The 15,598-nt window shown below is 50.9% G+C and overlaps 1 protein-coding gene across 1 annotated transcript in view; it reads left to right on the plus strand.

The window, feature by feature from the left end:
* FAM102A (family with sequence similarity 102 member A) overlaps positions 1-15,509 on the plus strand; it is a 38,549-nt gene extending 23,040 nt beyond the window's left edge. The window contains exons 2-11 of the mRNA XM_037797242.1: positions 3,624-3,744; positions 3,968-3,997; positions 6,793-6,909; positions 8,411-8,457; positions 8,585-8,742; positions 10,012-10,116; positions 10,219-10,414; positions 11,032-11,153; positions 11,272-11,341; positions 12,745-15,509. Of these exons, the coding sequence (XP_037653170.1) occupies positions 3,624-3,744; positions 3,968-3,997; positions 6,793-6,909; positions 8,411-8,457; positions 8,585-8,742; positions 10,012-10,116; positions 10,219-10,414; positions 11,032-11,153; positions 11,272-11,341; positions 12,745-12,790 (1,012 nt within the window). The 3' untranslated portion in view covers positions 12,791-15,509. The remainder of the gene's footprint in view (positions 1-3,623; positions 3,745-3,967; positions 3,998-6,792; positions 6,910-8,410; positions 8,458-8,584; positions 8,743-10,011; positions 10,117-10,218; positions 10,415-11,031; positions 11,154-11,271; positions 11,342-12,744) is intronic.
* Positions 15,510-15,598: the final 89 nt, after the last annotated feature.

The raw sequence follows: 15,598 nt of genomic DNA on the forward strand, positions 1-15,598 counted from the left end.
TCTCTCTGCTTTTCCACCCACCTCCTCGTGACTGCTCTTGCCTTTGCCCAGAGCCATAATGAACAGTTCCACTGTGAGAATTAGCTCTAAATTCCTTACCAGCCAGCCCTCAAGGTCCGGTGACACCTGACTTCCTGCTCCATTGCTGACTACACCTCCTCCACCCTGCCCTGGTTCCTCTTCAGCCATGGTGCTTTCCTGTTTGCGTGTTTCTGCCTCAGGGCCTTTGCACTTGCTTCCCCCTCATCTGGACAGCTCTTCTCCCAGGTCTTTGTGCCCTCACTTCATTCTAGGCCTTGATCATATGTCACTGCCTCAGGAGCCTTCCCTCACCACCCACCTAAAATAGCAGCCCTCAGCTTCCCGTCTCTACCCAGCAGTCCCCACCCACCTTTCCTGTTGTTTTTTTCCATTTTTTTTCTATCGTCATCTCATCTACCATGCATTTTTTAACAGCTCTGTTGAGATATTCACATACTGTACAATTCACCCATCTAAAGTGTAAAATTCAGTGATTTTTAGAATAGTCACAGAATTGTGCAACCATCACCACAATTTTAGAACATTTTTATCATCTGAAAAAGAAACCGTGCACCTATTAGCAATCACTCCCCCTTTCTCCCCTAGACAACTACCATTCTACTTTCTCTCTGTATGAATCTGCCCATTCTAGACACTTCATATAAATGAAAATGAAATCATGTTACATGTGGTCCTTTGTTACTGGCTTCTTTTGCTTTGCAAAGTGTTTTCAAGGTTCATCCATGTTGTAACATGTATCAGTACCTCATTTCTTTTTAATGCTGAGTAATGTTCCATTGTATGGATATACCACATTTTATTTATCCATTCGTCAGTTGAATGACATTTGGATTGTTTCCACTTTTTAGCTGTTGTAAATAATGCAGTGAATGTTCCTGTTCAAGATTTTATGTAGACATATGTTTTCAGTTCTCTTGGATATATACCGAGGAATGAAATTGCTGAGCCATGTGATAACTCTGTGTTCAACCTTTTGAGTAAATGCCAGACTGTTTTCCAAAGTGGCCGCACTATTTTGCATTCCTACCAGTAGTATATGAGGGTTCCAATTTCTCCATAGCCTCGCCAACACATTACTATCGTTTGATCAGAGCCATTCTAGCAGGTGTGAGGTGGTATCCTATTTTAGTTTTGATTTTCATTTCCCCGATGATTAATGATACTGAGCTGTTTATTGGTCGTTTTGAATATTCACTTCTCTGGAGAAATGTGTATTTGGGTCCTTGGCCTCTTTAGATTGAGCCTTTTTATTATTGAGTTGTAAGTATTAGTTATGTAGTCTGTTTTTAGATAGTCATCATATATGTGACTTGCACATATTTTAGTTCATTCTGTAGGTTGTCTTTCTACTTTCTTTATGGTATACATTGTAATGCAGAAATTTTTGATTTTGAGAGAGTTCAATTTATCTATTTTTTTTCTTTTTGTCACTTGTGCTTTTTGCTGATCATATCTAAGAAACTGTTGCCTAACCCAAGGTCACAAAGATTTACCGCTATGTTTTCTTCTAAGACTTTTATAGTTTTAGTTCTTACATTTGGTCCAATTTGAGTTAATTTTTGTATATGATGTTATTAGGGTCCTACTTCTTTCTTTTGCATGTAGGTATCCAGTTGTCTTAGCATCATTTGTTGACAGAACTTTTTTTTCCCTCACTGAATTGTTATGGCACCCTTGTCAAAAATCAGTTGGCCATAAATGTGAGGGTTTATTTCTAGACTGTTCTGTTCTTTTCTATTGATCCATAGTCCTGTCATTATGCCAGGACCATGCTGTCTTGTGCATTGTAGCTTTGTGGTAAGTTTTGAAATCAGGAAGTGTGGATCCTTTAACTTTGTTCTTCCTTCTCAAGATTCTTATGCTACTCTGGTCCCTTGAATTTCTGTATGAATTTTAGGATCAGCTTGTCAGTTTCTGCAAAGAAACCAGCTCGGATTTTGATAGGGATTGCTTTGAACTGTAGTTCGATTTGGGAGTTTTGCCATCTTAACAATAGTAAGCTTTTTGACCCATGAACATGGGATGCCTTTTCATTTATTTAGATTTTTAATTTATTTTAGCAATGTTTTGTAGTTTTTGGAGTTTTCTATTTCTTTTGATAAAATTTATTCTTAGGTGCTTTATTCTTTTTCATGCTGTTGTAAATGTTTTCTTAATTTCATTTTGAATTGTTCATTGCTAATGCATAGAAATACAATTATTTTTTAACTTATATTTTGCAATCTTGCTGAACTGTCTTATTAGTTCTAATTGTTTTTTAGTGGATTCCTTAGGACTTTATATATCCACAAAATCATCATCTGCAAATAGAGATAGTTTTACTTCTTTTCCACTACCGTGTATTATTTAGGTTTGTTTGATCCTTCCCTCTCTCCTCCCACCAAGGTATAAGCTGGTCCCCACTGTGTTTCTGTTGCATAGAACAGGGTATGGCACAGCTGGCGCTCACCTACTTTTTGAATGAAATGAATGAGCAGAGTGGGGTGACTGGAGCCAATGATACCCCTCCCCTCCCCGGGCTCCCCTCCTGTGGCACCTGCTTTCTGTGGGGTCCCACCCACGTCTGCCAGAGGGTTGGGTACTCTCCCTTCCTTACCCCCTTACCTGGCCCTGCCCTCTTCTGCTTGTCCCAAGTTTGGGTTTCAGCACCTCACCCCCCAATGAGGAGCATTTTGGCGATGGAGTTCCCCTGGATCCTCACCATCTTCTTCAGACGAGACACTTCCCACAGATCCCTCCTGACCAGGCAGACACTTCGCAGGGCTCATCTCACTGAGTGTCCCAGTGCCTACAGGGAGCAGGTGGTGTGCACATTTTACAGTGGATGGAGAGGTCAGGCCCCCAGCCCGAGCCACACAGTGAGTGTGAGGGCTGTGAGCCCAGGGCTGCCTGGCCCAAGTCAAGGTGCCCCGCATCACGGCCCTGGCAGGGATGCAGGATAAGCCTTGGACCCATCCCCAAAGCTTTGTGGGGGCCAGGAGGGGTTAACCGGAGAAAGCTCCTCATAGAAGGTGAGACTTGGGGGCTCTCCTTAGCTGAGGAAATGAACTCCCCAGCAGAATGGAAAGTAGATTCTTGCCTCACTTGAGCTGTTCCCTCTTCCTGGAACTGTCTCCTTCCCCGCTTTTCATTCAGATCTGAACTTGAATGTCACCTCCCTGTAGCCAGTCACCTTCTCTGACTCACCCCTTTCCCCACCCTCTCCTGGGGACACTGAGTCATCACTGGGGTGACTGTCAAATGTCAGTCTGTGAATAAAGACCACTGCAGTAGCCCATCACCTAGCATATACTCACCACTCAGATACATGGACAGGTAGGAGGTTGCACACGGCTGACCCCACAACCCCATGGGTTCTTTCTGCCCGTCAGCCTTTTGTGGGCTCTGAGGGGCCTATGAACCAAGGCAATGGCTGAGTGCTCTGGTTCTGAAATCCACCAGCCCTGGGTTCAAACCCTGCTTTGTTGCTCATTTAGGGATCTGATCTTTGGGAGGGTGTGTCTTTCTCTTGGAGCCTTGGTGCCCTCAGCTATAGGAGGAGGTGACTTAGAGCCTACCTCACAAGGTTGTCTGGCCCACAGGGAGGAGGTCCAAGAGAACTGCGTGCGGTGGCAGAAGAGGTTCACCTTTGTGTGTAAGATGAGCGCCAATCCGGCCACCGGCCTGCTGGACCCCTGCATCTTCCGTGTGTCCGTGCGCAAGGTGAGGCCAGGGGCGGGAGTGGGGCAACTGGCCTGGCAGCTTAGGGTCCATCCCCTGAGTTACGCCCCCCCACTCCCCCACCCCAAGGGAAAATGAGAAGTGCTGCTCTGCCTCTTCTTGTCCTCCTCCCCTGGCAGTCAGACTTAGGGGGTTTGGGGGAGACCCGCGTGGTTCCTCGGATTCCATAATTACCCTGCTGCTTGTGTCTCCCCTCCTTGTGCAGGAGCTGAAAGGCGGGAAGGCTTATTCCAAGGTAAGCAGGGCTCTGTGGAGGGGGGTGGGATGGGGTGGGAGGGAGCTCACCTGAGAGAAGTGCCCAGAAGGACTTCCGGTCCCTTCTCTGCCCCAAATGGGAGGCATTCAGCTCTACATGAGAAAGAGTATTTTGGGAAATGTCTTTATTAATAATTTTTTTATTAGAGAAGCTGTAGGTTTACAGAAAAATTATGCATAAAATACAGAGTTCTCATATAACATCCTTTTATTAACACCTTGCATTAGTGGGGCATGTATTTATTTGCTATAATTGATGAAAGAATATTTTTGTAATTTCACTATTAACCGTGGTCCTTGGTTTACATTAGAGTTCATTGTCTGTTGTACAGTCCTATGGTTGGATTTTTTTTTAATTTTTTATTCTAGCAACATTCAAATATATAATTCAGTGGTATTAATTATGAATGCAATGTTGTGCTGCTATCATCACCATCCTTTTCCAGAACTTCTCCATCACCCCAGATAGAAATTCTGCACAGCTTAAGCATTAACTCCCCATTTCCTACGCCGACTCCAGCCTCTGGTAACCTGTCTTCTAGTTTCTGAAGCTATGAATTTGCTTATTCTAATAACTTCATGTTGTGAGATCATGCAATATTTGCCTTATTTCACTCAACATGGTGTCTTCAGAGTTATTCCATGTTGTCTCATGTATCAGAACTTAATTCTTTTTTATGATGAATAATATTCCATTGTATGTAGGTACCACATTTTGTTTATCTATTCATCAGTTGATTGCTTGGGTTGCTTCCATCTTTTGGCAGTTTTCTTTATTAATAATTTTTGCGCTGAATATTATAAAGGCAGCACAGGTTTGTTGCAACAGAAGTGGTACAGATGTTCATAGAATTAAAAAAAAGACTTTTTCATCCCCCTTCTTCACTCCAGGCCTCCTCTCTGGACCTCACCATCGGAGTTGGTTGGGTTCTTTCCGGGCCTTCTTAGAAAAAATAAATAAATTATTGTAAAGTAAATCAGACATACAGAGCAGTGAATAAAACGTGTGTGGTTTAGAGGAATGTAAAATGCACATACTTTGTATGATCTTGTACACGTGTAAACAATATGATTTTTTAATACACAAATGGGACTCACTCTAAGCAGATTCTGCAGCTTGGAATTTTACTTTCCAGTAAAAATCGTTTCTGGGTATCTTTTCCTGTCAACACAAACAAATTTCCTTGTGCTTTGTAGCAGTAGCAGAGGACCCCATTGTATGGTTGGGCTGTACTTGATTCAGCCATTCTCGACTTGTTAACATGTATGTTCTTGCCAGTCTTCTCACTGCCCTCACAGACCGGCCCTCCACAGAAACCTTTTCCACTGGGAAAAGTGGAAGAAAACAGCTTTAGAAGGTTTACTCTGCCCTCAGCGCCTCTCTGTAGGGACCCTGGGCACATCCCTCGTGGGCCAGCAGGCAGAGGGTGGGCTCATTCGGTCGGGACCACAAGTGTCTTCGCCTCACCTCTCCCCCAGCATGGAGGGCGGCACTGCCCAGGGCCTGGCCCTTCCCACTGAAGAGCTCAGGAAGCTCAGCAGGTCTGCAGGCGCTCTGCCCCGGCCCCATATGCTGCTGTCTCTCTCCAGAATCAGGGGGCGGGTGGCTAGAACCAGGCTGTGGAAGAGGCCTGTGGAAGAGGCGGTTGTATTGGAAAGTTCTCCTTCTGTTGGCTCATGTGGGTTAGGACAGCAGCACAACTACGAAAGAACCTACCAGCAGACAGCTGGGAGCATTCCCCCTCCACCCAGCAAACATTTATTGGCACCAAGCACATGTCAGATGCTGCCAGGCCCCTTCCCTTCTGTTATCTGGTGGAAACTTCACTCCAGGTTTTATTCCCGTTAGAGGAGAAACTGAGACCCAGACAGGTGGGACTGGGTGCTGCTCAGGCATGAGGTTCAGTACTGGCTCTGCTGGTTAAAGTTGTGTGGCTCTGGGCAAGTCCCTTCCCCTCTGAACCTTGGTTTCTTCATCTGTAAAATGGGGGTCATTTTGATTCTGGAGCATGTGTCCTGAAACACTGCAGTGGAGTTGCACATGGCAGGTGCTCAGCGGTCATCCCTGGGTGCCTTGGTTGTCCCCCAGCCACCAAGCCCTCACCTCAAGTGCAGTTTTCCCTCCAGGTCTGGGCCGCCTTAGCTTCGATCTAGGGACTCCTTAGCTCCTGCCCTGTTTTTGCACTCTCCCCCACTTCCCTACCCATCCCTTGCCTCCTCTCTGGGACTTGGCATCAGAGAAGCAGCCTAGATTCCCTGTCCTTGCTCCCAGAGCTCCACAAGAGCCTGTCCAGACCCTCGACTCTGCCCACCAGCCCCTTCACTATGGGCCTCCACCTGCAGAGTGCCCCGTCTCCCAGACCCCTGCCCCCCACCCCACTGCCAAGTTCCCATGGGCCTTCTCTTCTCCCCTGCTCTCTCGCCTGGCAGCTCGACAGCACGGCCTTGTTTCCCAGGGAACAATGTGACTGTGTCACAGACAACAATGTCCTTTCATCTCAGGCGCATTGGCCCCAGTGCATACTGGGATGTGGCACAAAGGGTGCTTTGTGTGGCTCAGGGATGTGAGCTCCTGGCTTTGCCATGTCTGTGATGCCTACCCGGGGCCTCTGTCCTTGGGGCCTGGTTATGCAACAGTCAGGGCTGTGGGTCAGGCTGGGGGCTCTGCCTGCCCCTCCCCGCTCTGCCAAGTTAACCCTTCTGGCCACATCTGCCAGCCATGCGCCCACACTCCCTGCAGCCTCCCACCCTCTCTGGCTCCTCTTCTCCTCCCAGCTGGGCTTTGCCGACTTGAACCTAGCCGAGTTTGCAGGCTCGGGATCCACGGTGCGCTGCTGCCTGCTGGAGGGCTACGACACAAAGAACACCCGCCAGGACAACTCCATCCTCAAGGTACCCAGGGACCCTCCTGCCTCTTTTGCCTGCTCCCCACCAAGGGGAAAACCTAGCTCCTTGTCAGAATCCCCCAGGCTTGTTAAAAATGCAGGTTCTCACCCTGAACCAGGCAGTGAAAGAAAGAGGAAAGACATGGGATCAGGGTCAGGAAAACATCAGGGGGTTGAGGATTGGGCTCAGTTGCTTTAAAGGTTTAGCGAGCACTTTAGGGGAGATAAGCATTGTGCTGAATGCTGGCCATCTCTTATCTTAAGATCCCCTGACAACAGCCTCATGAGGTGTGTCTATCATTAGTCCCAGTTTTGCATAGGAGGGAGTTAAGGCACAGAAGTTTAGTACTTTGCCTGGGGTCCCTAGCACAGCTGGGACTTGAACCCCCAGCCATTCGAGTCTGCAGTCCAGCCCCTAACCATTGCCCCATGACCTTGCTGAGGTGGCCCAAGCTCCCAGGTAGAGTGTCTGTGAGTGGAAGAATCCGCATCTCCCTGGACCTGTGCGGACTGCGAAGGCCCCACTGTGGCCCGCCCTGCCCTGGCCTGACACGTGCAGGTTTCCAGTGCTGGCGGCAGCTCCCTCCCCAGGCGGCTGCCTCTTAGCCTCTCAGGAACAGAGATGTGTGGATGTCTTCTGCCAGCACACCACTCTTCCTCATTTCCACACCCTTCCATCTGGCTGAGAATGCAATGTTGTCCTAACAACACCTCTGGGAACTGACCCAGAGGGAGAGTGTTGTGCTAGAGCAGAGCCGGGCAGGTGCTCTGGAGCCTCCTGGACCCTCGCAGAGGAAACCAGAAATACCAGAGACCAAAGGTCCAGGCCAGTCATGGCGAGAGCCAGGGGTCAGGTGGCCAAAATCTTTGTCTGGGTGGGTGTTAAATTTCCACTGGCTTCATGCTTTACTTTATCCAGCAAACTTTCCCTGAGCCAGTACATGCCGAGTTGGACTCTGAACATGCCCTCCCCTCACCACCCCCTGTGTCAGACTTGGTGAGCTGCAGCCCAATTCAGGCTCTGAATTCCCCACTACCACCACCACCATGGCGGGCTCAGTGAACCCTCTTCCCGTTGTGAGGGGCCCGGTACTCCCCCTCCCTCTCTTGTCAGGCTCAGCGAGCCCCTGGCCCACTGAGGGCTGTAAGCGGGGCATGGAGAATGGGGAGTGAGTGTCTGTGGCCCCTGCCCTCAAGGAGCCCACAGCCTTGTCATGATTTTAAAATAGCAGCTGGCTTTTGCTGCACATGTACTCTGTGCCGGGTGCTGTGCTCAGCTGCCTGCATCCTCACTTCTGTTCCACAAGGCGGACACCATGATAATCCCCATCTTCCAGTTGAGGAAACGGGCTCAGTGAGGTCAGGTGGCTTTGCCAGAACCACCCAGCCAGGAAGGGGCAGAGACAGGATTAAAGTCCAAGCCCTTTTGAAGCCTGATCCAAGGCTACAGGGAGGTGGCCCCTGGACTGGGTGTAGCAGCATGGCTGATTTCTCTCTCTTTCCCATAGGTCACCATTGGCATGTTCCTGCTCTCTGGAGACCCCTGCTTCAAGACGTGAGTGCCAGCACAGGCTGGGTGAGGGGGTGGCAGCTCAGGACTGGGAGCGCAGGCTCTTGGGCTCCCCTGTCTTCATCTGTTCCCAAAGGCAGGGCACCTCAGTCACTCCTGTCTGTCCTCCCAGGCCACCGTCCACTGCCAAGTCCATCTCCATCCCAGGCCAGGATTCCTCCTTGCAGCTGACATGTAAGGGTGGTGGGACCAGCGGCAGTGGCGGCAGCAGCACCAGCTCCCTCACAGGGACCCGGCCCCCCAAGGCCCGGCCCACCATCCTCAGCTCAGGTACTGTTCCCCATCTTCCCACCCCTCCCAGCCCCTGAAAGCTTTTACCTCCCCAGGGTCCTCAGGTCCCAGGGATTCTCATGCTGAGAAGCGGTTGGGGGTGGAATGGTATCTCCATCTGTCCATGCTTCCATCTGGCAGACGTTGGCTGAGCACTTCCTGTGCGCCAAGCACTGGGCAGGGCCCCGAGATCACAGCGGTGACCTGGGCCCAGACCGATGCGCCTCCCCTGCCTTGTGGCCCTCCCAGGCTAGCAGGAGAGACAGCCTTAATCCCATGATCAATAATTCAAATACATGTCCACTCGCAGATGTGGCAGCATTGGGGTGGCATTTGAGTTGGCTTCTGGGGACACAGGGGTGCAGTGTTCCTGGCAGAGGGAAGTGGGGTGAGCTCCTGCTTGTCCACTTGCTTTGTGACCTGAGTCTCAGCATCCACCTCTGTAAGATGGGATCAGTGGTAGCAATTGAATCCTGGGTTGGTTTGGGGCTTAACTAAGGAAATGTGCAATAGTGCCGGGCCTGACACATACTAAATGCTCAATAGGTATTTCCTGGTATTTTATTTTTATTATCATTATTACTAATATTGTTGTTATGAAAAATGTGACCGAGTCAAGTCCCTGGAGGAAATGGCTTGCTAACTAGGACGAGGTGATGGGTGTTACCTGGAAAGGAGGCTCTGGTCTGCCCCAGAGTGTTTGCCAGGCTCCCCCTGTACCTAGTTCTGGGTGGGGTGAAGCAGGGTCCCCTAGAGGTGAACTCAACTGGGAAGCAGACTGCCCCCAAGTGATTAGTGAGCAAGGCAGCATGTGGCGGTCCTAATTTGTGCCCCAGGAGCAATAAGAGAGGGCACACAGCCTCATGCCATTCAGTAGATGTTTGTTGAATGATTCTGCCCTCACCAGGGCTGGGGAGCAGTGAGGGACCCTCTGACCTCAAGGACTTTGCTTTCCTCCACTCCCATTTTTCCTGCAGATCCAGCCAGATGAGGAAAGCAGAAGGCTCTGCCCAGAGTTAAAAGCTCAGGTTCTTGCCTGCCCAGGGGATGGAGGCCTTCCAGAATTAGCACTGTCTCCAGCTTCAGAGTGGGAGGGTTGCAGGTGGCTTCTTTCAGAACCTGTTTTACAGTCTGTAAAATGGAAGTACACAGTGGCCCTCCCCCGCTGTGGGAGGCTGTGAGGCTCAGTGAGAGGATGGGTGTGAAGGGCCTTGGTAGTGCTGATGGGTAAAACCCCACACACACAACACACCTCTCCCTGCCTTCCAGGGGTGCCAGAGGAGCCAGACCAGAACCTGTCCAGCCCTGAGGAGGTGTTCCACTCTGGCCACTCACGCAACTCCAGCTACGCCAGCCAGCAGTCCAAGATCTCAGGTGAGTGCCCCATCTGGCCCCACCCCAGCAGCCTCCCACAGCTTCCCACATTCCTGGAATCCCCCAGTAATGAACCCCCCCCCGCCATTGCCCACCCACCAGGCTACAGCACGGAGCACTCGCGCTCCTCCAGCCTCTCGGACTTGACACACCGCCGCAACACATCCACTAGCAGCAGTGCCTCGGGTGGCCTCAACATGACTGTGGAGGGCCCTGAGGTCAGTGAGCGGGAGTACCGGCCCCCCGAGAAACCACCACGGCCACCCCGGCCTCCGCATCTCTCAGACCGCTCATTTCGGTGAGTCCCACTGCCCCAGCGAGGCCTGGCCAGAGCCACAGCCTGCCACCAAGTGTGCCTCTGCGCACAGCTTGGTGCAAGGGTGGGGAAGACCCCAAGGGGCTTTGCTGGGCACCTACCCTCCAGGGACAGTGTGATGCAGTGGACAGGAAAGCTTGGCCACTGTGCTCCCTGTTTCTGGTGACTCTCTGAGCCTCTGCTTCTTCCACTGGAACACAGGGGCAAATGTCCCCACCTCAGATTCAACCAGATGATGCTCATAAAGGATGTGGCTACATGCCTGGCATGTAGCAGGTGGTCAGTTAACAGTTTTGCTGTTGGCAGTTTGGTGTAGTGATCAGGAGTGTGACCATTCATGCCAGGCAGAACTGGGCTGAGCCTTGGGTCCACCACTTACATGCTGTGTGGGCCTGGGCAGGTTACTTGACCTCTCAGAGCTTCTGTGTCCTCATTTACAAAAGAATAATAATAACAGCACCTTCACCCTAGGGTTGTTACAAGGTTTAAGTGGATATGACATGGAATGTGCTTGGAACGTTCTGAGTGCTGTAGGTGCTGCTCTTGTTGTCATGCCTGTTACCGTTCTTACTGTTGTGACTCTGGCCCATCCCACCCAGACGGAAAAAGGACTCGATGGAGAGCCACCCAACCTGGGTGGATGACACGCGGATTGACGCGGACGACATTGTGGAGAAGATCATGCAGAGCCAAGACTTTACGGACGGCAGCAACACCGAGGGTGAGCTGCCCACGCCAGGCAGAGGGAGGGGTCGGGGGGACGGTGTCACCTGCTCCAGGGGGGCTCCCTGGCTGCCCCTGCCCCAGATCAGCCTCCATCCTCTCCTGTGTCCTCACAGACAGCAACCTCCGGCTGTTTGTGAGCCGTGACGGCTCCACCACACTGAGTGGCATCCAGCTGGCCAACAGGTAGGGGGAAGGGTCAGGGGAGGGGTGGCCAAGGAAACTGTGGGGCATGGGGGTGAGATCTTTGAATGCCATTTCTGACACGCTGTGTGACTTTGGGCAAATCACTTCTCTTCAAGCATCAGTTTCCCCATGTGCCAAATGATGTGGGCAGCACCTGGGAGAGTAAGAGAGCACCAGTGCCATGGGGTTGGTTGGTTATGAGGATGTTCCAAGGGTGATCCTTGGAAAGAGCTTAGTTAGCACAGGGCTTGGCATACAGAAAGGGCTGACTACATTTTAATTTGGACCCAGCTTTCCTTCCTAGTCCTCCTGGATCTGGGAACCCTAAAATATGTTGATGATTTCATTTATTAATTGAACGCCAGGCACTGTGCTAGGTGCTGGTGATCCAGCAGTGAGCAACACATCTCTCTGCCTTGATGCTCACAGACCAAGGGGTGGTCGGACCACATTTTTGCTTGAACTCAACAGTTTGCAGTGTGCCCTCTCATGGTCATTCATTTAGAACGTTTGCAATGTGCCTGGCTCACCAAATGAATGAGTGAGTAGAGTGTCCCATGTGGAGAGTTATGCTGAACGCTTTTCCCTGCATTCCTGAGGGCCTGGTGGGAAAGTGTCCGTTTAGCATCTAGGTCCAAGGCAGGGAGGAGAACTGGCAGGGCAGCCCTGGGTGCCAGGACATGCCATCTGGTGCTACTCTGCTGACCCCTGCTGGCGGAGGCTCAAAATTGCAACCAGCACCTCCCAGCCAGCCTCCTGGGCTGCCCCAGGTGGGGCAGGCAAGAAGAAAAGAGAGAAGGCTTCCTTAGAGGTTTGTGAACATCCCGCTCTAATTCCTCTGAAAATGAAGAAATTAGGATCCGAGAGAGAGAAGAAACCTATTTGGTTGGCAGCAGCATCATAGAGGAGCTAGATGCCAAACCCTGAATGTCCATGACCCCACAGATGGGCCCCAGCATCATTGGGGAGAAGGCTGGCTACTGGCCAGGTTCCCCACCTTCCACTGCCTTCTTGGCAAACCTCATAACTCCTCTTAGCCTCATTTTCTTCATCTGACAGATGCAGCTTGGATAGTCCCTACCTGCCAGGGTTGCTGTGAGAATGGGGGTGGCACACCATGTGTGTAGGCTGCTGGTGTCCAGGACGGGTTAAGGGGCACAGCCTGTGACAGTGCTGCAGTCTCACCATAGACCTGGTGACAAGTCTTGACTCTGATACTTAACAATCTGTGTCAACTGGGCAAGTGAAATTTAACATCTCTGAGCCTCAGTTTTCTGTCTGCAAATACAGGCCTGTTAACAGTGCCTCCTTACAACTGAAGTACCTCCAAGGGCCTGGCCCAGGTGAGCACTTGGCAGAAGGAGCAATGAGGAGGACAAGCTGACCTGCTTCTTTCCCCACAGGGTCTCCTCTGGGGTCTATGAGCCAGTTGTGATCGAAAGCCATTGAGGAGCTGGTATCCAGGCTGGAGAAGGGCCCTGCCTTTGTGGGTGTCTAGACCTGCATCATTCCACGAGGGACCTTCCCCTTTGGATCACCATCTGCGCTGCATCTCATCTGTGCCTCCCATGTGCACTCCAGCCCCACACCTGTCCCTAAAGTATCATTCCATAGTCCTCCCATCCAGGCCAGGGCCCTCCTGGCCCTTTCAGGTCCAGGCACCACTGTGAATATTTTCCTGTGAACCACTAGAGGGCAGGACAAGCAGGCCATGCAGTAGGCAGGCAAGAAAGACAGCCAGGACTGCCCCTGCACAAGACTGACCTGGCCGTCTTGGCTGAGGACATGCCAGCAGCTCCTTAACATGTAGGGGCTGCTTGCAGCTGAGGGGGTTGTTGCTTTTCCCCTGTGTCCCCCACTCACTCCAGAGGCAGGGCCTTGCTCCATTGCTCCGTTGGCCTTGGAGGGCAGCCCACCCCCAGAATCCTGCCACCATGACCCCCTGACTGCTTAGTGCTTTAGCTGTCCTTCCCCTGTATCCTGGGGGACCCACTGGTGGCCTCCCCCCAGGAGCCAAGACCTCAGACCCCACCCATGCTCCAGATTGAGACCCCCCCCTTCGCCCGCAAACGAATGTTCTCCTGCCACCCTGGCAGCCTGCACTTTGCACATGCTTGTCTCAGCACAGCCCCCACTGGCCCCTTGCCTCCCCTTCCCAAGGATTCCTGAGCTCTGCCTGCTGTGCAGTTGGAGTCCCAGGGTCTAGCAGCCCGGCTGGAACCTGGCGCTTCCTCCCCACCCTCTAGTTAGCCCCGGCTTAGGTGTAACCTATGCCGAGAAAGGTCTGAGCATCGGTGTGATTTTCCTTCTGCCCAGGGCAGGGTCCTGAGCAACTTCACTGTTTTTCCTGTAGAGGTGTCACAGAAGGTGCCTCCCAAGCTCTTGGAGATTGGGGGCCTAGCTAAGCTAGACTTTAGCAAGGAAGGCCCTCATTTCTTCCTCAGGGTCAGCTGGCCCAGGCTGGAGAGGCAGGTGGGGTGTGACTGGGCCGGCCCGGAGCTGGGCTCCTGGCTGGAAAAGTACCTCAGCCTTCTGAAAGCATCCCCCATTTCTGGGCAAGGAAGAGGTGGGGTCCTTTAGGGGGATGTATTTTTTTCCAGTGGGGAGCAGTCTGGCCCTGACCCCCCCTCACTAAAGCCTCTGCTCTCAGCACTTTTCCTTTCCTGGTCCTTATTACTTGCTTGAAGGTGAGGTCTGATTGCCAGCCAGTCCCTGGACAAACTCCATGTGCCATTCTTTTAAATTTTAGTCATTTTGTATAAACCCAGCAGGCTGGTGTTTAGTTACATCTTCAAGTCTTTCTTTTCTTTTCTTTTTTTTTTTTTTTTTTTGAGTTCACAGTTCAATATTTTCTCCTCCCCCAGGTGAGGGGAGATGGTTCTGTTCTCTGCCCTCCCTGCTGGCTGGGTCCCAGCGGGGCTAGGGCTCTGGATGGAGGAGCTGGGATGCTGGATCTCTCTGCCAAGTGGGGTGTATCCTCCCCAGGCCAGGAGGGTTCCTTGCCCAGTTTTCTATCTGCCCCAGCTGGTAAAATTTGGGTTCCTTGGTCCTGGAACCTCACTGGCATTGGGACCAGAGCATTTCTAGTAGATATTTTGTGTTTTTGTTTTTGTTTTAAATCACCTAACTTTAGAAGAAAAAATGAATGTTAGAAGGTGCCTGCCAAGGCAGGATGGAGTGTTTGCTCTGGTTGGGGAAGGCTCTGATGAGCTCCGAAGATCCCTTCCTGCCCCACAAACATCTGGCACTTTAGAAGGAAACTGGCAGCACTGTGTCCAAATGGGGTGACTCCCAGAGGATGGAGGTGTGCTGTCCTTTTGTGTCAGCATGACCTCAGCTCAGTGGAGAGGTGCATTCAGGGTGTATTTTGGGTTTGGTTCAAGGTTCTGGCGCTTTAGGTACATAACCGCTGGCTTTGGCACTGTTGGGGAGACTGCCCCAAACCAGGAATCCTAGCCCCATCAAGGGCAAGGTCTGAGTTTGAGAGTCACCCTAGAAGGAGAGAGAGCCTGCCATACTCCTACACCAGGCCCCTGGCAGAAGAATTTGATCAACTGAGAATTCGGCCAAAACCAAATGAACGAACACTGGCTGGACCCAGAGGCCTGGAGTCCAGCCTCACCCCCATGTAGGAGCCCTTTCTTTGGCCCTCTGGCCCCCTTGAGCTCAGTGAATCCCTATCAGGCGCCCACAGCTCCGGCTGCAAATTCTATATGTAGAGATAGATTTTATTATAGATATTTTTGGAAAGGAATCAGTCTATGCAATGCCAGTTTGGAATCTTCTTGGAAGACAGTTTAATGTTTTTACTAGGAGATTTAAAGAAAATAAAGGTCTACAGTATTTTTAGGTTTTTTTTTCCTGGTCACTCTACAAATTGACCATAAGACATGATCAGCCAGGATGGAGAATGTCCACGTTTTCCTCTATTTAGGGAGATGAGCAGAGAGATGAGGGAGGGGCATCATTTGTCTTTTTTATTTTTATTTTATTTTTTTTTAATTCCCCTCCTTTCTAACAGAATGCTGCCACCACTGCCCCCCAGATTCAGCGGGCTATTTGTATCTCTGTCTCCAGCTTCTATTGTAGAAAATAACATTGTACGGGGAAATCAGTGTAGTGTCTTGGTTTGGGAAAAAAATTAAATGTTGTGGTTTTTGTTTTGGTATGGCATGTTTTTTCCTTGTTACTTCACATTGGTGTTGGGATCACACCAAGACCACATCGGAAGGGTGCCAGATGTGTGAGGTGACTTTC

This window comes from Choloepus didactylus, chromosome 10 (genome assembly GCF_015220235.1).
Source record: "Choloepus didactylus isolate mChoDid1 chromosome 10, mChoDid1.pri, whole genome shotgun sequence".
In the NCBI taxonomy this organism is placed as follows: domain Eukaryota; kingdom Metazoa; phylum Chordata; class Mammalia; order Pilosa; family Megalonychidae; genus Choloepus; species Choloepus didactylus.